General features: G+C 39.4%; 1 protein-coding gene across 1 annotated transcript; it reads right to left on the bottom strand.

The window, feature by feature from the left end:
* Nucleotides 1-309: 309 nt before the first annotated feature.
* LOC139717158 (monocarboxylate transporter 12-like) lies at nt 310-23,704 on the bottom strand. The gene is made up of 6 exons (XM_071628659.1): nt 23,292-23,704; nt 20,831-21,127; nt 8,305-8,741; nt 5,265-5,490; nt 2,193-2,336; nt 310-1,437 (listed from the first exon to the last, which is right to left on the bottom strand). The coding sequence occupies exons 1-6, from the start codon at nt 23,503-23,505 to the stop codon at nt 1,232-1,234; spliced, it is 1,524 nt and encodes a 507-aa protein (XP_071484760.1). The 5' UTR covers nt 23,506-23,704; the 3' UTR covers nt 310-1,231.
* Between the last annotated feature and the right edge of the window lie 254 nt (nt 23,705-23,958).

The raw sequence follows: 23,958 nt of genomic DNA, 5'->3' as shown, positions 1-23,958 counted from the left end.
TTCATTTGACAATAGAAATGATTTCACAAATATTTATAAATTCATCTCTCGTATACAAATCTATTAAATCAATATCTTTACCAAATGCACACTTTGAGAGGAATCACATTTTACTGTCATACGACATAATAAAACAACACCTGTGAGTAAGAGTTATGATACAAAAAACCCAACATAATTAAATATTTTCCTGACGAAACAACCCTGCCAGCGTTTCCACTGTACATGCTACAAACAGACGTATCGCCGATACAAGTAGGCTTGTTGTAGTACTAAAATCAAGTTAGAGTTGAATATGATCCAGTTGCATTAAATTTCCCGATGAAGCAACCCCGCTATAGCGTGTCCACAGTATGTGTTACAAACAGACGTTTCACTGATACAAGTACTAAAATCAAGTTAGAGTTGAATATGATTGAGTCGCATTTTGTAAACCAAATACAGTCAAATCTACCTCAGCGGCCACCTGTTACTGCCTTTAATATTGCCTGCACGTCGAGGAATTTCGCGGATCACCGACTTGTATGCTGGTGAAAGGTTGTGTCGGAGTCCCCCTCCCCCGTTGAGTGAAGGATTTTCCGCATTCACATACACAGCTTCACGGACTCCTCTTTCAAACCATCTGGTTTCCTTGTCGATGATGTCGACCTCTTTGTCCTCAAAGTGGTGTTCCGTGTTCTTCAGGTGGGTGAACACGGCCGACTCGTTCCCAGCTGATCCGGATCTGCGATGTTGGTAGAGACGTTATTGGAGAGGCTGTGTGATCCGCAAAATTCCTCGACGTGCAGACAATAAAGGCAGTAACATCGCCCATTCACCCTCCACGGGTGACTGCTCGCAAGCCAGACAGAGCTGAAAAAGTGACTCGGACGAGTCACGAAACTGTTCTCTCCGTGATTTTCACAAGTAAGTCCAGTCGAACAGATTCAATTTACATGCTTGTAGCATACTATCTGGATGAATCAAAATCTACATCGATAGTAACGGATTGTTAGATTTTTCTCTGTTTTCTATTCACATCGCTGCTTCCTCTAAATTCAGATGTATATGAAGGTAAACTTGTCCTTCAATTCAAACATTATCATCTAGATAAATCCTCTCTCTGTCTCTTAACAGTTACTCTCATACCAAACGCTTTCCATTTCTCGTAATGCTGAAAAAAAAAAGCCCACCGAAGTTTTCTCTGTTCTTTGCATCAAACCCCGAGTATCTGTTTGAACCCGTTTGTCTCTCACACAGTTGTTTCCTTAGCTTTAAAGACACTGATGGTGATGACGTCATCCCTATTCTCCTTTCGGCAAGAGGTGATAACACGTTGTGGCGCGAAGCGAAGTTGGTAGGACGGCGCGAGACACGAAAGAAAGGCCGAGGCAAGGAAAAGACTCATACAAACGTAGAGGGCGTAGTCGTAGGATCCTGTTCTGTCGATACTTTCGCCTTTGTAATCGAGAAAATGACAGCAAAAAAGCGACACAATGACAGGGCGAAAAAAAAAGGACTGATATCCTGATTTCACCCTCCTAGAACTAATTCAGGAATTTGCTGGATTGTACACAAAAACAAAGGTTGATATGTCAAGTGTTTACACGAACTCTCACGACCTCATCTTCACAATGAATCGCACACCTGAATTATCATTTCGGAGAGGCCTCTGTTTGTACAGTAAACTTCTGACAGCACGTTTTGTGAGCACAACTTTCAGATGCAGCATATCATACCCATGCCCTAGATACATTTCATCATTCATTGTTCCATTCCAGCAGGTTAAACTAAATCAAATTCAAGCCGTTTCACAGGAGTTGGCCATTTCCCTATCGAAAGCATGAGTAGCCTACTTAATATTAAGCATTGTACATTCGATAAAAGCGTTAAAAACAAAGCCAGAATAAGACATTAAAATCAAGACATTACACTGATACAGTAGGAGATATCAAAGCTAGTACAAGAAATCGTTATAAAGATAAATGTTGGTTATTAACGATACAGTAAAAGTTGGTTACATCTATATATAGGCCATTATCATAAAAACAGAAAATTTAAAGCATGCTACGAAATTATTTTCTACATTCATACATTGTCAAAAGGCTGCTCCTTGAAATTTGGAAATATCGAATACTGACAATCTCAAAATTTTGAGGAAAATCACAAAAACACGGATCATAAGAAAAAAGAGACATTGTACAGCTTCTAACCTAAGAGGGCGCCCACTACGTATCCGGAGCCCATAGACGACGTGATGACGGTCCATGCGACACAACACGCCCTCGGGTGGAATAGTTGGTGGCTGACAGCATGAGGAATGGTGTCTAGAACCGAGACTACGAATACACCTGAGACTGAGAGAGGGGAAACCGTATGGCGAAGAGAGTGTGTATTTGTGACTGTCAGTCAAACAGACAGGCAGAATGGAAAAAAAGGCAAACGCCATGTGATGTCTCGCTTGCATATCGCATTTTGTAATTATAGATTTTTTTAAATGTATATGTTCATTGACCTTTGACGTTTGACTTTAACTTCACCAATGTTTGAACTTGACCGACATCTTTAGGTGGTGCACCCTGCTGTGAGTTTTGTGGTCATAGCTCAAAGTTGCGCAAAGTTAGAGAGAGTACACCAAATTATTTCGACGACTCTGACGACGACGGAAAAGTGACGCTTATGTCGCGCTTCCGCTATGCAGGCGAGACAAAGACAAACAAACAAAAAAAACAAACAAACAAACTGAATCAGTGGCTAAAATTGACAAGTGGATGTATCGTGATCTCATCTTAATAGAGAGCTGTCCTTTTCGTAAATAATGATAAAATATAGGAATCTACTCCATGACCCAACAGCTTTCAAATGTTTCTGGTCATGTAATCATATCCATATCAGTAATGATAATTCTCATGTGTATACACGTGTGTATTACTTAACGTTCATGGTGGACGACAATGTACTTACTCTCTTTAGTCTATTTTTAGTCCGCTTGCAATCCTGCAGACCCCGAACCCTTAAACGATTATTTACACTTATTTGCTTATTCATGTCATACTAATTATATTTTAGCATCATCGGTGGCATATTATCATCGGTAACCGTATGCCCGGTGGTCCTGGGTCACCAGTTTTAGATGACGGGCTACCACTTTATCAGAAAAGATAATTATGTTTCACAGGACCGATGGGGCCACCAAAAATTCACGAGAGTGTATGTTGTTTTCACATGTTTTTCTCACCCCTACAGACTACGGGAGAGTAACTCACGGCTCAGTGCTTCCTTACACGCATTTCAGCTATCAATGCAAGGTTGCAAGATAGTCTCCACGGCCAAACTCAGTCTTGTTTACGGCCAAAGTCGGCCAAGCTATCTTTTAACTAACTAATATACTTTATATTCATCTAACTACGTTTAAATGAATGATTTCAGTTTCAAATGTTTCATTTTTGCCTTACTTCCCAGTCACAGTACGTGGTATTTGAAGCACTTGTCAATTCTCACACAATTATACAATTATCATGGTTTATTCTAATGATTGATGATATTATTTCATTTTTCATGTTTTTGCTCATTTATTTTCCCTCTACCAAATTTTATTGTCCGGCCATACCAAAAGAAAAGTTAGCGTCGAGCCATGTATACATGTATTATATGCATAGGCGCCGGAAGTGGGGGGGGGGGGGGGGGGGGGGGCAGGGGGGGCGGCCGCCCCCCCAATCCAAAAAGTGGGGGGGCAAAACGCATTTTTGCCCCCCAAAAAGCCCCCTCCAAAAAAAAAAATAATAATAATGATAATAAGAATAAATGAATAAACAAAGAAAATAAAATAAATATGTATATATATGAATTAAAGGGTATAAATATGGCTACAAACGGCAGCTTTTGGACTGTAAAATGTCAAAATTTTCAAGCTCGCTCGCTTCGCTCGCCAGCAGTTGAGCCCGGTGCGCCTCCCCCTTAATTTCTAAAGCGAAAAACATAGCTACGACGGCAGTTGTTGGACTCTAGAATGTCAAAATTTTCAAGCTCGCTCGCTTCGCTCGCTCGCATTGAATCGTTATGCCATTCTCCTAATGTTGCTGACAGTAATTGCCAGTAGTTACGCCCGATGCCCCCACCCCTTAATTTCCAAAGCGAAAAATAAATATAGCTACAAACGGGAGTTTGGGGACTGTAAAATGTCGAAATTTTCAAGCTCGCTCGCTTCGCTCGCTCGCATTGAATCGTTATGCCACTCTCCTAATGTTGCTGCCAGTAATTGCCAGCAGTTGCGTCCGATGCCCCCCCCCCCTAATTTCCAAAGCGAAAGATATAGCTACAAACGGGAGTTTTGGGACTGTAAAATGTCAAAATTCTCAAGCTCGCTCGCTTTGCTTGCTCGCATTGAATCGTTATGCCATTCTCCTAATGTTGCTGCCAGTAATTGCCAGCAGTTGCGCCCGATGCGCCGCCCCATTAATTTCCAAAGTGAAAGATAAAGCTACAAACCCCAGTTTTTGGGACTGTAGAATGTCAAAATTTTCAAGCTTGCTCGCTTCGCTCGCTCGCATTGAATCGTTATGCCATTCTCCTAATGTTGCTGCCAATAATTGCCAGCAGTTGCGCCCGATGCGTCCCCATTTATTTCAAAGCGAAATATGTAGCTACAATTAAAACTCCAGTTTTGGAACTGTAGAATATCAAAATTTTCAAGCTCGCTCGCTCCGCTCGCTCGCATTTTATTGTTATGCCATTCACCTTATGTTGCTGACAGTATATAATTTATCGATCGTTTCACACCGTCATTCCATAATCCATGTAAGGAAAACTTACAATGTTCCTCAATGATTGCGTTGTTGAATGTATCACATTCCGTAATGTATTGTAGTCCCATTATTGCTCACGCACACACGCATTTAAGCATACAGATCGACCGTCAAAACTACTTTATGGTTCCCCCCATGTTTCGACCCACCGTACGCCACTTTACACACACACACACACACACACACACACACACACACACACATATATATATATATATATATATATATATATATATATTTATATATATATATAATAGATGTGTGTGCGTGTGTGTGTGTGTGTGTGTGTGTGTATTGTGTAACATATGCATGGTCAAATCTTGAGCCCACTCCAATGTTTGCCCCCCCCCCCCCCCCCCCCCAATCCAAAACTGCTTCCGGCGCGGGTGCATATATGTGTATATATATAATTATATAGTGAAAACTTTGAGCAAAGAAATGGGTTTGTTATTCTTAACAGCACTTCCTTCTTCAACTCACTGGTAATATTTGCCAAGATGGCGATTAGAGTGTTTGAGGCGAGGAGTGATCCCATCATTGCTGCTCCAATAATAGCAGCGATCACCAGACTGAATATCTTGGGAAACGGAAGGTGGTCACCGATCACGGCCACTAGGGCCTTCCCCACCACCTGCGACACACCCAGGGCCGTCATCACGATGGCACCGGTCTCTTCGTTGAACCCTCTTGAGACCAGGAAATTCACCTGCATACGACACGAACAAACAAAGAAACAAGGCGTGTATTAATGACCTCATGTATACACTGTGGAACACAAGTAGAATTGGCGCTTCTTTCAATCGAGAGAATGGCGCTACGCTCGGCGACGTTCGTCAACAGGAGGGATCCATTTTTTCTTTTTATTTATTTTGTTTTAACCAAAAATAAAGAGGGGGCGCGCGCCCGGTGCGCCCCCCTGGATCCGCCACTGCAAAAGATGGCGAACATAACATCAGCCTCAATGCTTCAGTTTGTGAGTCCTTCTCACGCATGAACTCTCTCTGACATCCACGTGCGTGATCACGCAATCTATAGCGTGAATGTCGACAAATCAAACAATAACTTAAAGTGCAGCGGATCAAAGTGCAGGCCTTTGTGGTGGGAACCGTTAAGTTTTGAAGTCCCTGAATTCTGTTCTATCGACAAGACTCAAGTGCCATCGTGATGTAAATGAATTGGTTATGTAGGCAAGAAAAGAACAGAGCAGATCCAGGAATTCTCTTTTTATTTCTTTTGTTTATAACGAAAATTAAAGGGGGCGTGCGCCGGTTGCGCCCCCCCCCCCCCCTCCCTCTGGATCTGCCACTGAAGAATGTATGAGTGTGGTCTTTTGTGTTTGACATCATCGTGTCAATGTATAGCCTGATGAATAGCTACAGGACAAATAAGTTCGTCGGGTACCTATACTACAGGCTACAGGCGGGCCTCCGCCCTCACAATAAACATTGGCGGGGGTGATCCCAGAGAACTTCACGATAGCTATTCGCTTCCCGCACGGACAAGTACACGTAGATAAAGGCCGTCATCAGACAGTGTTCGGTACGGTGAGAACCACTGACTATTTGCAAATGCTTACAGATTCATAATCTCTTTTTTATCTCTTATCACAACAGCTCCTCAACAATGACAGAGGAATTATGTAATTCCTATAGTAAAGCGAAAGGCCTATATACTTTCTCAAATGACACGACAAATTCGATTAACAATCGAAATATTTTTGACCTTCTGTGACCCTGTTTAAATGTGGAACATGGACTGAACTTTTGCCTTAAAAAATCAAGTAATCAAATATCAAGGTTTCGCACCGGTTTGGGAGATGGTTACCCCATGAGTCATTATGAGCATTAAAGGGATGGTACAGTATTGGTGGAGATGAGACTTGGACTTTTAACTTTTTGCGAGATACCAAGAAAACATTATTTTATGATATAGTACAGAACACACCATTTTAAGAGGAATTCAAAGTTTATTTGAAGAAAATCGGGTTTGAAATGACTGAAACATCCAAAAACAAAGTAAAACAAAGTGATCGTAATAAAGTGTGGGTCCCACACTTGATCAGAATCTTCTTTTTTTTTTTTGATATCCAAGCCATTTCAAACCAATGTTCATCAAATAAACGTTGAATTCCTCATATAATTATATGCTCTTTCATATTTCATAAGAGGTTTCTCATTATCTCACCAAAAAATGTTAGAAACCTGAAATTAGGTCTCAACCAAAACTATACGATCCCTTTAAAGACAGACCCCCCCCCCTTACACACACATTACATTAAAAAATCATCCTTTGTCTATGCTATTTCCATCATTACGAATACAGCAAATAAAGGAAACAGATGATTGCTATGCTTGAACCGCTAAAAACAAACATTTACATCATCAAAATGTAACAATGAGAAATTGATACCGTGTGAATTCTAACGGCAAGTTAGATACAAGGCAACACATAGTGTTCTCATGTCCAGAACAAGACAATATCCGTTGCTTGTGAATGCCCACTACACCTGGTTGTTACAAGACGCCGGTAAAAACATCCGCTGTGGTAACAATCTCAACTTCACTCGGCTTACAATAACTAAGGGAGAGGTTATCGGAAGTTCATTGACCTATATTATTCAGGGTAAACTTCGGGAGAATCCTCAGTCATTAAACGTTGCATGCTGTGTGAAAATGTATGACCTTTTTTTTTTTTCTCAGAAAGTTCACAGACTGTATCAACAAGCGATCATTTTAAGATTTTGACAAACACTCGTGGGTAAGTAAGTGCATTGCTAATAAACTCTCAGACATTTCACCATAATGTAGATGTCATGCAGAAGGTAGCCTACGGAGAAATTAGTAAGAAGGAATTAGAAACTATATCGCAACTCCATTGTACTTTTGAAACAATGGTTTGATTCGCTACGCAGACCTGGCTGAGTAAAACGATAAGATAACGATTTGTTGACTATACAATAACGAGGCATACGCTATGCGATGTCTCGCTCGCCCGCATAATAAGTATAAAACATTGCAATTTTTGATTATTGGAGTATCTTTCCAACGTAAGTTCTTTGACCTCTTGACCTTTGACCTCGTCCAACTTTGTGACCATATACAGTAGCTCAAAGCTGTGGAAAGTCATTGAGAACACACAATATATGGCGCTTAAATCAGGGAATGTCCATTGATATTTTTATTACAATGTCACACAACATAATGATGTATAATCAATATTTCATAGTCTTGTGGCTTATCAGTAGCAAGGGCGAGTTGTCACGCCTCTCATACTGGCGATGTCTAAAATATCTTTTTTTTTTCTTTCAAAAGAGTACAAAGATAAAAAATTCAAGGTAAGATTTAGAATGTTCTTTTCTTAAAACATTTTATGCAAAACATTTCGCTATTTTATGGTCTGAACAATTCGACGGCTTAAATGAGTTTGTCTTATTATAAGGCAATTCATTAAATGAACATTTTAGTCATTGTCAAAGACAAGAACATGCCGTTTCACTTTCAATCACTAGTTGAACACTTACAAAGCTCATATAGAAGAAACTAACGGCTGCTGAACATGCTACCATGGAAACGGCTATCATCCACAGCTCAGGGAAGCAGAGAACCGCATACAGCCTGGGGCCCTCCTCCTCGCTCGTGTGAAGTTCACTTTCACCCTTTTGTCCTCGACGGTCCTTCTGAAGCGCCTTCTCTTGCTCATTGAGCTGCTCACGTGCAAGCTCCTTGTACAAAGGCTCGTATTGCTTGATCGTCTCTTGGCGAGAATCATCGTCCTTGACCAGATCGTACGTTCCCTTCGACTTCTTCTTGCTGCATTTCTCTTGTTGATTGGGAGCGGTGTAGGTTGACGCAGAAGCGAGACCGGTGACCAACACGAAAGCCGACGCAATCCGAACCGTGTTTCGCCAGCCGAGATGGAGGTTCATCACGTAAAAAAGCGGGTTTACAGCCAGAAGTCCTGCAGACACAGACAACAGTGACATAATACATTCCCTTTATATAATGTTTCGTCAGTCCTCCTCTCTGTGTACCGTTCTATGTCTACATCTATTATACACATACCATACATACATAATACATACATACATATTTATATATATACACGTACTGGCATTTAATTTATTATGATGAATATACAGCGTATACCATTATGTGCAGATATTACATACACTTACATTAACAAACTCTTTCTCCTCATAACATTAACACGTTTGCCTATGTATACGGAGATATGTGTGTGCGTGTATGTGCATGTGTGTGTGTGTGTAATCATTTCAGGGTTTTTTTTTCAAACAGTAGGGGTATAGATTGTTTTTTATATGTGACTTGGATTTATCTGTTATGACAAGTACAGCACACGATCAAAGCACACGATTAAATATAAAATAGTATTAGTTACTGTGAACTCTTGGTTCAGGTGAGCTAAAGGATTCGACTCCGCCGTTTTGTCCTAGGAATCAAAACTGCTATGAGTACGTCTATATTGGAGAACCCAAGCAGCGGAAATTGCTGTTCTCCTTCCTGTATAGCAGCCGCATGTTGTGGTGGTCGGAACTAATTCACGCTCACAGACTGCGCGTTGCTGGAGACAACGCACACGACAGGTGGGCTTTCATTGATTTTACAAAGTGCGTCACAATAATTGACTGAGGCAATCGTTGTTAACTGATAGTCCCTCATGGCATGTAGTTATTACCATTTCCTATAACACATTTGATAGGATTTTAATCGATCTGATTCCATTTTCTCTGTATGTCGCTGATCATGAAGTACGGTACATTAAAGGCATTATTTACCATTTGCAGATGAAACAATTTTAACCCAGCTTTAGTGCTTCCAAATAGTTCTAAATTGTGAGTTAATGGTTGCTTCAAAATATTTCTAAATTGTGAGTTAATGATAGAAACAATATTGAATCAGTTTAATCAATGTTAGGTACTGTTAAGTATACAAAATGTGAACAATAGTTATAATAAAAATATTTCTACTAGACCGTCTACAGTCATGGTTTACTGAGAAAAATAGTGATAATGATTATTTTCTTATATTTTAGGCTTTACTGCGAAATTTTTATATTGTAGGATGTTTTGTGATACAACTGACCTATACACATATGCATCAATGTTATATATATCGAAGATTTTTTAAATCACTGGTCTCAATGGCAAACAGTACCCGAAAAATACCAGGTTCGTCAAAAACAAGTCTATGGGCCCTTTAGAAGCATAATTTGTGACAAAAAAAGAAAGCAACAACAACAACACACACATGAAAATCAAAGTTTGCATAATCGCAGCACATACAAAATGATTATTATACGCGGAAGTCGAAGAATAATCGTCCATTATCCACAAAGCTTTTCGGTCCAACTCCTTCAACCGATTAAACACGGAAACACACGTTAAATATCTTGAGTGCACATTCTTTTGCATTCTCTCAAACAAAATACAGTAGTTTGTTTGTTTATTTCCATCTGAGAAGATGGCTGGATAGCCCATATTCAGTTACGCTAAGCTGGTCTTCCATGGGGTCCAGTTGGATGCGAGGCTTGACCACTTCACCGGGTTAAACACCCTGCTCTTTGCGATGAATGAATGGAGAGGGATCTTTTACGTGCATGAGCTGTGACTCTCTCATACACGGGACCTCCATTTTATGTCCTATCCGAGGGACAGAGTGTTTTGCCTCTTGCTCGAGGGGACGGTATGATCACAAACAACATTGCTTAGTCCAGACTCGGGTTCGAACCCGGGTCCCTAGGATAGTGAAGCAGACGCACTACTGGCTGAGCCAACTCACCGCCCTTACTAGTTAAATGTGAAGTCTGTGGGGAAACATAATTATCATCAAGGAGCTTCAATGAGGCTCATTAATATTATCGACCCTGCACACTGGCGTAGCCAGGGGGGGCGATGGGGGCGGTCGCCCCCCCCCCCCCCCTAAGATTTGGACCGGGGATTTGGGAAGCGGAAAAAAAAATGCGTGTATACTGTATGCATGCACATGAAGCGGGTCTCCTTTGCAACCTTTCATCAAATAAGATATTTTTTTTTAATATTTCACTCAAAGTGTGCACCAGATCGTTGAATTTCAATTCAAAATATGCAAAATCTCTCGTGCTTGGGAGGGGGTATCCCCCTCCCAAACCCTCCCCCTCTGTGCCTCTTTCCCTAGCCAAGTACACTTTTTAGATTTTTTTAAAATTCTGAATAATTCTGAGTGCACAAGACTTATCACTTATATTCCGAAAACTGAAGGTTCCCTCATGTATCTTAAGGGGAATTTCCCCTTTTAATCGACCCTTTCCTCCCTCAGCCCCCCCCCCCAAAAAAAAAAATCAGGTTTTTTTTTTTTTTTTGGTGATTTATCAAATGTTGATTCCATCAAATATGCGTATACAAGATATCTCAATTTCAACCTTAAAAAGATAAAAGCTCCATCGGAAGGGAAGGGTGGAGATAACACTCGCCCACGCCTTCTCCCTGCTCGCCCCCCCCCCCCCCGCCATGCAAAGAAGTAGACTGTGGCTATACCCAGATCGCTTTATTTCAATTCTAAAAACGCAAAAGCTCCGCGAGCGGGAAGGGGAATCCCCCTTCCCCTAAGCTCTATACCTCACTAGACTTTATACATACGCACAGATGGTGCACATTCGGAATAAGAGCTAAATTCCGTGATTTTAACACTTCGATGAAAAAGTATTGCACCAAAAATTTGCACCAGATCGCTGAATTTCAGGTCTGAATCACCTTCGTGTGGGAGGGGATATGCCCCTATATCTACACCCTTGTGTGCATGCTTTTTCTGTTTGATTGCTGAACAGACAGCGTTCATGATATTTAGTGTAAGAATTAATACAAGAAGACTAGTGTATTTAAATTATACCATTTTATAGGCAAATTGTTCAATAATAATCTACACTAAAATATACTGCTACCTTAAACAAGTGGGACTGTTTCACGTCGATGAAACACGCAAAAACATGCATCAAATTGCACCATTTGCAACATCAAAATGCAAAAAGTTCTCGCCGTGGGAGGGGGGACACCCCCCTCGCTCGCTCCGCTCGCTCGGGTTCAGTCGCGTTCATAATATTCAGTGAAAAGAATTAATACAAGAAGTGTATTTGAATTATACCATTTTATAGGCAAATTGTTCAATGATAATCTACACTAAAATATACTGCTACCTTAAACAAGTGGGACTGTTTCACGTCGATAAAACGCGCAAAAACATGCATCAAATTGCACCATTTGCAACATCAAAATGCAAAAAGTTCTTACTGTGGGAGGGGGGACACCCCCCTCCCACACCCTCCCCTCCCCCCTCGCTCGCTCCGCTCGCTCGGGTTCAGTCGCGTTCATGATATTCAGTGAAAAGAATTAATACAACAAGTGTATCTAAATTATACCATTTTATAGGCAAATTGTTCAATAATAATCTACACTAAAATATACTGCTACCTTAAACAAGTGGGACTGTTTCACGTCGATAAAACGCGCAAAAACATGCATCAAATTGCACCATTTGCAACATCAAAATGCAAAAAGTTCTTACTGTGGGAGGGGGAGCACCCCCCTCCCACACCCTCCCCTCCCCCCTCGCTCGCTCCGCTCGCTCGGGTTCAGTCGCGTTCATGATATTCAGTGAAAAGAATTAATACAAGAAGTGTATCTAAATTATACCATTTTATAGGCAAATTGTTCAATAATAATCTACACTAAAATATACTGCTACCTTAAACAAGTGGGAATATTTCACGTCGATAAAACGCGCAAAAACATGCATCAAATTGCACCATTTGCAACATCAAAATGCAACTAGAGATTGTAATTTGTCATCACTGACAAATTAAGGTGATCCGATTTTTTTTAATCAATGATTCGAGTTCTGATAGTGCAAAGTCTCAGCTACAACATATTAAAATCTGAGAGAAATTCACCGAAGCATAAGTAAGATAGTGCTCGATAAAGAGAGTCATGTCAATTTTCACATCTAAAAAATTCCCTCCCATAGAGATAATACGTCATAGCGAAGATAGAAAAAGAAGTACATATGACCTTTGACCCCACTTTGCACAGACAAGATGGCATCTGAGTAAAAAGTAGTTATTTTATGAAATGATTCCTGTAACATGGTCTTTACGTGTGCAAAATATGGGAAAGATAGGAAATGTATTCACCAAGATACAGGATGAAACATCTACGACCTTTGACCCTAATTTACATACCCAAGATGGCGTCTGATTAAGTAGTTGTTATTTTATGAAATAATGGTCGTGACATGAACTAAACATGTGCAAAATATGGTGGTGATAGGGTATGTTTTTCTTGAGTTATTGCAAATAAAGTTGTAAAAAGAAAGAAATATTACAATATATCGAAGATAAGCTGTAATTTCAACCAAGTTTTTTTACGTGATCCCGACAACGTATGAAAAAACAAAGGGCACACTTACGATAGCCCTACGTCTCAGCTACAACATATTAAAATCTTAGAGAAATTCACCGAAGCATAAGTGAGCTAGTGCTCGATAAAGATAGTCATGTCAATTTTCATTTCCATAAAAATTGCACTCCCATAGAGATTACACGTAAACTGGTCAAATTTGACAAGGTTACCTTCAATCCATTTTTTCGAGGTGATGTCGTCATCAAATCAAAATTGTTTAATTTCATTTATGAAAGAGCATTTCATAAGCTACAACATATTGAAATTTAGATGAAAATTGGCAAAGGATAAGTGAGATACGCTCGAGTGAACTTGAAATTTGATGACGTCATTTTGAAAATTTACTTTTTTTACTTTAGTAAGAAATTTGATATCTTTTAATCATTTTTCCAGCATTGCCAACCCATGAAATGACATGTACAACTCATCAGCTTTCAGAATATGTAAAGAAAATGGGGGGTCACCGTCCATCCTGACGAGTAAAATCGGGTTTAAAATTGGCGTTTTTTTGGCATAGTTGCACTGTTTAGCGCCATTGACGCGCGCGCGGAATTTCAACTTTGACGGGCCCGTATGACGTCATATTGAATCGGATCGACTTGAAACTTGGTAGAAATATTCCTTGACATTTCGGACATCTGATCCGTGTGAAAAAATTGAAAATTTCTATTTCATATTAGCTGTGCGTGCGAATATGTGCGCGCGCGTACGCGTCCGTCCAATTTTTTCAATTTTTCAAAAAATGCTCTAAATGGTCTGAAACGTGTGCAAAAAAATTTTGAGCTCGATTTGAGCATACAAATATTTCAACGCGCGCGTACGCGCGCGTTTTGAGATAAAAATGAATTTTGAGAATATGAGTAGAATTCGCTTGACTTGAAATATATGTGACGTAAATTTCATTGAAGAATTCTATTCTGTTAATGAGATATGGATGAAAATGTGTTTTCATATAATGACGTCATAGTGACGTCACGGTCGACTGATCACTATGATTTATAAAATTTTTCGTCTTTGGGACATGATACATATATGGTATGAGTTTGAAATTGATACTGCGAGAACTTTCTGAGTACGTAGATACACAACTTTTGTCCAGAAATAAAGAAAGAAGAAGAAGAAGAACAAAGAATCCGTACAGATACAGAAGGTGATCCGAGAGGATACTCGGATCACCTAAAAAGTTCTTACTGTGGGAAGGGGGACACCCCCCTCCCACACCCTCCCCTCCCCCCTCGCTCGCTCCGCTCGCTCGGGTTCAGTCGCGTTCATGATATTCAGTGAAAAGAATTAATACAAGAAGTGTATCTAAATTATACCATTTTATAGGCAAATTGTTCAATAATAATCTACACTAAAATATACTGCTACCTTAAACAAGTGGGAATATTTCACGTCGATAAAACGCGCCAAAAACATGCATCAAATTGCACCATTTGCAACATCAAAATGCAAAAAGTTCTTACCGTGGGAGAGGGGACACCCCCCTCCCACACCCTCCCCTCCCCCCTCGCTCGCTCCGCTCGCTCGGGTTCAGTCGCGTTCATGATATTCAGTGAAGAGAATTAATACAACAAGTGTATCTAAATTATACCATTTTATAGGCAAATTGTTCAATAATAATCTACACTGAAATATACTGCTACCTTAAACAAGTGGGACTGTTTCACGTCGATAAAACGCGCAAAAACATGCATCAAATTGCACCATTTGCAACATCAAAATGCAAAAAGTTCTTACTGTGGGAGGGGGGACACCCCCTTCCCACACCCTCCCCTACCCCCTCGCTCGCTCCGCTCGCTAGGGTGCAGTCGCGTTCATGATATTCAGTGAAAAGAATTAATACAAGAAGTGTATCTAAATCATACCATTTTATAGGCAATTGTTCAATAATAATCTACATCAAAATAAACAGCTACCATAAACAAGTGGGACTGTTTCACGTCGATAAAACGCGCAAAAACATGCATCAAATTGCACCATTTACAACATCAAAATGCAAAAAGTTCTTACTGTGGGAGGGGGGACACCCCCCTCCCACACCCTCTCCTACCCTCTCGCTCGCTCCGCTCGCTCGGGTTCAGTCGCGTTCATGATATTCAGTGAAAAGAATCAATACAAGAAGTGTATCTAAATTATACCATTTTATAGGCAAATTGTTCAATAATAATCTACATCAAAATAAACTGCTACCATAAACAAGTGGGACTGTTTCACGTCGATAAAACGCGCAAAAACATGCATCAAATTGCACCATTTACAACATCAAAATGCAAAAAGTTCTTACCGTGGGAGGGGGGACACCCCCTCCCACACCCTCCCCCCCTCGCTCGCTCCGCTCGCTCGGGCTCGGTCGCTTCGCTCCCTCGCAGACTAACCGCCCCCCCTAAGATGAAATCCTGGCTACGCCGTTGACCCTGCATCAACCCTAAGAGACTTTGAGATACATTACACTTGCCTTCATGATAACAAACAGAATCAGGTTAAATCACTGAAGAATAAACCTAGTAGAGTATAGACTCATGTGCGAATGTACAGACCAAATAGTCCAGCGGATATAGAGCACGTATAGGGTGAATCATGCACATTATGGTAAAAGCACCATACTTGGTACACATGTACATGATGCCAATACAAGTCATTTCTGATATGGAAGCCACTCTGATTCTGCCTGTGGCGGCCATGGCCGTCATTTTTCAAAATGGCCGCCATGTGATATAGCAATACTGTGTATTTTGGAAACTATAAGTCCGATTGTCGTGATTCTTGTACCAAAGTATAGGTTTTGAGGGTCAAGGATTCTAATAAAATATTTTTTGAGAGGATAAAGCCATGGCAACCTACTTATTAGCGGCCATTTTGAAAAAAAAAACATGGCTGCCGCTCTACATTCTTTTCATATAGGCCCTATCTTTAACACCAATGGATGCATCTTCATGATTCTGGTACAAAAATATGTTTTTGAGGTTCAATTATTTAAATGGATACATCTTTTCGTGTATACAACCATCACATGTTTTGGCTGCCATATTAAAACAAGGCCACTGCAATATATACTATACTGTACGTCTTTGAAACTAATTGGGGTCAATGATTTTAAACAAGCATTTGTTGATGAATAGAACTAACACATTTCGTTTTCATGTCCATTTTGATAAATATGACTGCCGCACTACAAAGAGTATGCACACACACACACACACACACACATTATATACAGCGTGGCCTAGAATTAACGGAAACGCGAGTTTTCGCAAATATTTGCACATTTGCATTACTTTGATGCCAAAATGACAGAGTGATAGAGAATTTTTCTAGAAGACGAATGACTCCAAAATCATCCGATTTGGTAGAGTAGTTTTCATTCTACAGATGTTTTTGTAAAGACGGGTCGAGCGTAACAAATTTCAGCATCGAACAAAAGCCACTGCCTTGGGAGACTAACAAAGAATTGAGGCCGCACATCACAATGTGGAATGCTTGAATAGGATAATTGTCGAATATTGACCTTCAATTGTTGGGTAGTCTCCGTTGCTGAGCTTTGATAAAATAAAGTAAGAAATTAATGATCAACAAAAACATGTTGTCTATAAAGAAAAATACTCAACCAAATTGGACAATTTCGTTTTGGTTTTGAAAAAAATATTCGTTTCCGTTTTCTGAGGGGCCACCCTGTATATATACACCCTCACTTGCCATATAATATGTATTGTCCCATTGACAAGAATCGTTCACCTATTACTGGTAAATGATCCTCCTTTGTTGTTGCGGCGTTTAGTTCTTTATTGTTCATTGATTGTTGTTGATTGACCATACCTCTATCACATTCTCTATTCAAGTAGGTATTGAACATCACATAAGTACAATTCTTGCATACCTGGAATACTAAAGATAATTATGTTGAATATCAAAGGTAGAATAAATGGTGAGAATGGAATAGAAGACTTTCCCCCCAATTTTGGATGCATAGACAGGAGAGTACAATTAGTGTACTGTCATAGTTTCCAGCCACAAAGACATGATTATTGCGGTCTTATAAGACCTACTGATTTCTGAAGTTTGTTTTCAGTTCTTGTTCATTATTTCGTAGTATGACCTTGTCAAAACTGTTACACAAAAATATAAGGAATCATACGAAGGAATCGAATTAGCTCTGACAATCCAAAACCATTATTGTTCCTGATCATCCATTGATGAGTGGTGATGAACGTGAATGCATAGATGCAGGTGCGTTTTAGAGAACGTCTTCAGTATTTCTACTGGTGCCGGTAAGTAAGATCGATTTACTGAATATTTTATTCTGCAGTTTTATCTTCCAATAATTATGAGCCTAAAAATTTGTATTTATTTGAGGTTTTCCTTAAATTCATAAATTAGCATAATTTTTCTTGTAGTTTATATTTTGGATGGGCACTGTTACGTTATAAAATTGTGTTGAAATGCCCACTGTCCATTTACCTGTAGAAGTTGCTTTTGAATTATGGAACCTTAATCCTTATTCCATAAGGGAATGGCAAATGTATCAAATATATATTTGTATAATTTCTTTGGGGTTACGGTAGGGTGAAATTCAGTTCAAGAGGCTAAAATCATTGATAAAAAGTAATGCATAGATCAACCATAACAAGTAATGCATTCAGTACACAGAAACAGATAATTTGATTTTTCCTTGTTCTTGTTCTTCACAAATTATTGTACATCGAAAGCAGGGGCGGATCCAGGAATTCTGTAAAGGGGGGGGGGGGGCGCAACTAATATTTCTGGTGCCACTTCCGGGTTTGATTTCTTTTTTTTTCTTTTGTTTTTAACGATAAATAAAAGGGGGGGGGCGTGCGCCTCTTGCACCCCCCTCTGGATCCGCCACTGAAAAGGTAAAATTCACAACCACAAATCTATTTAAAGAAAATGTTTGTCACATTTCTAGAAAAAATGAACACCTAAAGTTATTTGCTTTACCTCTGTTAAGCACATTTACATAAAATGTTATCTTTTTAAGTAATTGGTAACTGGGTTTATTTGTAGGATAACATGGCTTCAAAAGTAAAGCTCATTTCAACCGATAAACCAGCTCCCAGGAAAGAAACAGATTGGACCAAGTGCATCATATGTCAAGATGATGACACAAAAAACCTATCATGTCCAGCTTTGTCTAAAAGAAATGATGTTGGTAGAGGATACAAAACTTTGGCAGAAGATCTGATTTCTTTTCATGAGGCCGATTTTTTCCCCACTACGCTGCAAATGACAATTAGATGTAACCTATAAAGATGTATTGTATAAATACCTATTATATTTACTTATCGTTTGATGTATAAGATTCAGTGTAGTTGTAAGTATCAGAACAGCCTGGTCAATCATGGATTTTATAGACATACATAAAATAGTGTGTTTACATTAATTTGATGTAGGTGACCCAAGAAGTTTTAGAAGTTTTCTCACACTTAGTGTCATATTTCCAAAGAAAACAGATGTACTATATAGGTTGGAAACTATGATTTTCATTCCATGGTCCAGGGACCAGAGAAAGCGAGAGTCTATATTTCTAGAAAATGTATAATCTTGATTAATATGTACTTCAGACATGAAATTGTGAAGATCATGTTTTTCACATACACTGTACACACAGAAATCCTATAAAAGAGATTGAGCATATTTTCCAAAATGCTTAAAAAGTTAACTATGCCCAGATGTTCCACATTAGAATACTAAAAATGCGTGAACAAGTAATTGTTGACCCCCAAATCAAACGTTTACACCAGAATCACAATGGGCATCCTGCTTTCATAACACTTGTACGCTATATAACTGGAGGGAGGCCATATTTATTAAATGGCCGCCAAAACAAAGGATGTGATGAACCTATTCACTTTGCTAAAACATCATTATATTGAAAACCGTCATCCCAACACTATACTTTAACACTTGAATCGTGACTATATATCTTTTGAGTTCGAAGATATACCATATTCATTATCTGTTGTATGGCAGCCATATCTATTAAAATGGCCGCCAAAACGTAGGATGAAACGATTCATATTCACTTACAGTTGAATTTATCGGAATCCTTGACCCCCAAAACATATAAGCTGGTACCAGAGTCATGACCCTTTGTCTATACGTTTTAAGGATATGTTATATCTAGCATGGTGGCCATGTTTTTTTCAAAATGGCCGCCAATATGTAGGTTACCATGGTTTATCCTCTCAAAAATTATTCTATAGGAATCCTTGACCCTCAAAACCTATATTTTGGTACAAGAAGCACGACAATCGGACTTATAGTTTCCAAAATACACAGCATTGCTGTATCACATGGCGGCCATTTTGCAAAATGGCCACCACGGCCGCCAAAGGGAGAATCAGAGTGGCTTCCATATCAGAAATGACTTGTATTGGCATCATGTACATGTGTACCAAGTATGGTGCTTTTACCATCAAGTGCATGATATTTTTCTATATCGGCTGGACTAAAAAGGCCAGGAAAAGAGCGGAGAAACGGATTTCTCTCATCACATTATCGGAATCAACTTCGACACTTTCATGACTTGAGCACGCAAATTGTCTCAGAGTTCATCGAGCTACGAACACTGGGGCGGATCCAAGAATTCTGTAAAGGGGGTGGGGGAGGGCGCAACTAATATTTCTGGTGCCACTTCCGGGTTTCATTTCATTTTTTTCCTGTTATTTCTTTTGGTTTTTTTTTAACGAAAAATAAAGGGGCGCGTGCACCGGTTGCGCCCCCTCTGGATCCGCCACTGGAACACATCGCGCTACGAATCGTCGAATTCTTATTACCCACAGATGAACGGCGAAATTAGGAGCACTATACATGGAAACTGACCATAATATCTGTGATACTGAAAATACTGACTGAAAACATACGTTATACAGTGGAAAGCCGGTATAAGAGATCCTTGGAAACAAGAAAATTTTTTTCTTTTTTATGAGATATTTCGTTATATCAGTAGTCAATAAGCAATTCAAAACAAAGGAAATAAATTCATTGTGACCGGAAAATTAGTTTGTTTTATGAGGTCAGGTATTTTGTTATATCAGATCTCTTAACATCAAGTTTCCACTGTACAACAATTTCAACCACATTAATAAGAGTATTCTTTGCTGATAAATGCTACTGGTGGCTACAGAACATAAATGACACATCACTCGATTTTTAAGCTGCCTCTTGTTTGTGTGTGGGTGTGTGTATTTTTTTTTTTTTTTTTTGGGGGGGGTCTTTTTGGGCAATATGCTTAGTTTTGCTAGTTCAGCAATATAGATATTGAAAGAAAGATGAAAGAAAGATTTGTACCACAAAAAAAAAAATGTGAAGAAATTCACACCTTAATATAGAGATTGTTTATGAGAAGAACGCAAACTACAAGCCCTGTTTGTTTGCTTGTGTTTGGTTTTTTTTAGCAGTCCCCTCTATTTCTAACAATTTTGATTTTGTATTTGTCATAGAGGGCACATTTATTACATTTCAGTTCACAGTGTTTTCCTTGATTACACTGCTGTATTGATTTTGGGTCATGATGTGTATTTAAACGTTCAAAATAATTCAAATGTTAAGAGATCTGTTTCAAGAAGATGACTCCTACCTGTACTGCATCCGACCAGAGCCATGGTAACGGAGCGGGCCGAGTTCTTCTGCGGAAAGTAGCGAAGAATGATGTTGAGCCCGGAGACGGTTACGAAGTTGAGACCAAATCCGTAGAGCAGGCTGAAGGTGAAGAACATCGGGAAGATACCGGGCATGAAAGACGTCAGGAGTAGGCCAGCAAAGCAGGCCACGGTACCCAAAATGGCTATCACACGGTGTTGGAACCTAGCGATGAGGGCGTTGGAAAGCGGGCTGGCGAGGTAGGTGAGTCCGAACGGAATTGTGCCCAGCCATCCTGCCATCGGATAGATAGCGAGAGAGATAGTTATAATAATAAATTAATACATTAATAATAATAATAATAATAATAATAATTATAATAATTATAATACAATAAAAATAATAACTATAATAATAATAATTAAAATGATAACAAAATAATAATAATGATAATAATGATAAGTTATACGCCCCAAATCCACTCTGCAGAGTGGTCAAGGCGCATACATACTAGAAGTATTGAGAAAGAAAGGGAGATGTGAGACAGAGAGGTATTAGAATGAGCGAGAACAAGAGCAAAAGATGAGAGAGAAAAAGATTCGACAAAAAGGGAGAAAGAAGATGACAAAATCATGAGAAAAAGATGAGATGAGAGAGAGAGTGAGAGAGAGAGAGATTAAATTCTATTTGTTTTGTTTTTTTCTAGATCTGATGCATTTTGAGGTTTCCCCTAAATTATTCTCAATATGCATGCAGGTGATAATGAATATGCATAAGCCGATACATTCATCACAAATTTATTATGTATTAGAGAAAAACTGCTTTTCTTGACACGAGTATAAAACAATCCTATCACTATGCAGTCTGTGCAAGGGCAGCGTAATAATGTTTTGGAGCATCACTCTTACTATGTCATTATCATGCTTGTACACTCACATTTCGCTGAACTGTATATAGGCCTATCTGCTTGCAATATCATTGCTGTTGTTGACTAATTGAGAACAATATTATTGATGATCATCATCGCTATTTCCACGTACTACTATCATTTTGTGTGAGAAAAGATAGTATTTGACTCTTTAGAACATATGATAATTCAAGTTAAATGGGGGTGAAAACAAATGGAGTCATCATTAAGAATCTAAAAATGGAAAAGAACCTCGTGTACCTGATATCAGTTTGTACAATGTATTCAATCTTCTACAGAATGCAACATATATATATATATATATATATATATATATATATATATATATTTCCTTGGACAGGAGTAAAAAAAACCTTGGGTCTAAACAATGATCATTGTCCTCTTTAGTTTGCAGGCAATAAAAACAAATCTAATCTTTACGGTTATGCGGCGATTTCCATTTGGAAAAAAAAAACATGTATCACTTTACAAAAAAAAAAAACTGTCTTCTCTTCCGGTACTACAGTATAAGAACATCTTTTAAAAACTTTCTTTTAATTCATAATTCAATCATGGGAGAAGAGCGCATTACGACGACATGGCCTTTAAAAATCGATCGATATACCTACCTCATTATATCCTTGATTTTGTAAAAGAAGTTATATTTTTTTACCTATTGATTACGAGATAGTTGAAGCGATTTGCATATGAATGGAATATTCGATCTCTACGAGTTAATCACTTTGAAATGATTTTAATTCATTATCAGCTATAGCATAAACACGCAACGTTCCAAAGTTCGAATTGTCCCTGTAGGCTTCAACAGTCTAGACACAGGCCGAAGAGTTTTAAGGCTGACATTTTCCACAATGGGTGAAATGGTGCATGCTCGAGAGGTTTAACAAGGGGACCGAGTTTAGCTGATTTGAAGTAGTCGGCGGTAATACCGCTCCTCTTTACAGAAATGAGGTTGCAAATCAGTTTGGTTCCCTGGCAAGTGGGAGCTCCCCGGGCGAATCATGCACACTGTCTTTAGCAGAGGTGACTAATCTCTGTGACTTCATCATTCAAAGAGGAATACAAGTTGGCCCGTAGTACAGGACTCACGTTTTAAATACGGGTGCACGTCAAGAGACCGACACCCACGAGTCATACAGCCCACGACGTCATACAGCTCACAAGTCATACAGCCACGAGTTATACAGCTTACGATACGAGTCATACCGCCCATTAGTTACAGACTAAGCTAACGAGGCCCATGAGACCGACACAATAAGTCCCGTGTTGTATACTCTGTCGAATCTGTCGAACGGGCTGTTTTTACCTCGTGTCGAAATCATGGGTTGTATGACTCGTGGGTGTCGGTCTAGCCAAAATTTAATGACCCCGTATATACCGCATATACCGGTGTAAATAAAAACCAATCACGAACCCATTCATCGTCATTCTCGACATGTTAAAAAAAAATAAAGCGTCCGATGTGGATTTGGCTTCATTATATAAAGAGATGTATTTCATCATGTTTACTTAAAGAAAGCCTCATGATAGAAACCTGTTATTGTGGCGCCACGACCGAACTCGTGCTGGAAGATGACCAAGAGTTGACCGTACGAGTAGAGGAAGCCGTAGTTAGCGAAAAGGTGGAGGAAGGTCATGAGAGTGATCACCCAGCCCCAGTGGCGCCTCAAATGACCCATTATCGCTGCAATTAAACCAGTCGGCCTCACCTGTGGACGAGATATAGAAAAGTGCAGATAGGAATACATGCATGCAATATTGGTATGGTGACCTTGGTGTTCCCACTGCACTTATGCAGCCATAAATGTCACTCTCCCATATTGAGGCCTGTGACGGTGGCGAGCTATATTGTTAAACATACACATTACTGTTTTCGATATCATTGCTTAAAATCGTCATATTATTGTCGCAATGAAAAATTGTCCTGCTTTCTCCACGTCAAGTAAATTGCGGGAGTTAACTATTGCAGAAATATGTACAAAAACAACAACAACGTTTGCCTTGTATATCAATACAACACGAAACACTCATATTCAGTGCTCCCTGTTACATATTAAACTCATGCACTTATATATACGGTTCACCTATACGGCTTCTCGTTGTGGGGCAAAACAGGCTTTCGAGTTATGTCTCAGGCGAAAATATCTCCACTTGCTCATGTTTTGTGCATTTTCCACCAAGGTAGAAGTGGCTTCTCTCAT

This window comes from Diadema antillarum, unplaced genomic scaffold (genome assembly GCF_040938485.1).
Source record: "Diadema antillarum isolate AM-2024a unplaced genomic scaffold, OU_Dant_1.0 scf00000072, whole genome shotgun sequence".
NCBI classification, from domain to species: Eukaryota; Metazoa; Echinodermata; class Echinoidea; order Diadematoida; family Diadematidae; genus Diadema; species Diadema antillarum.
Note: the sequence above shows the minus strand (reverse complement) of the source record. Positions and strands in the feature narration are given on the sequence as shown.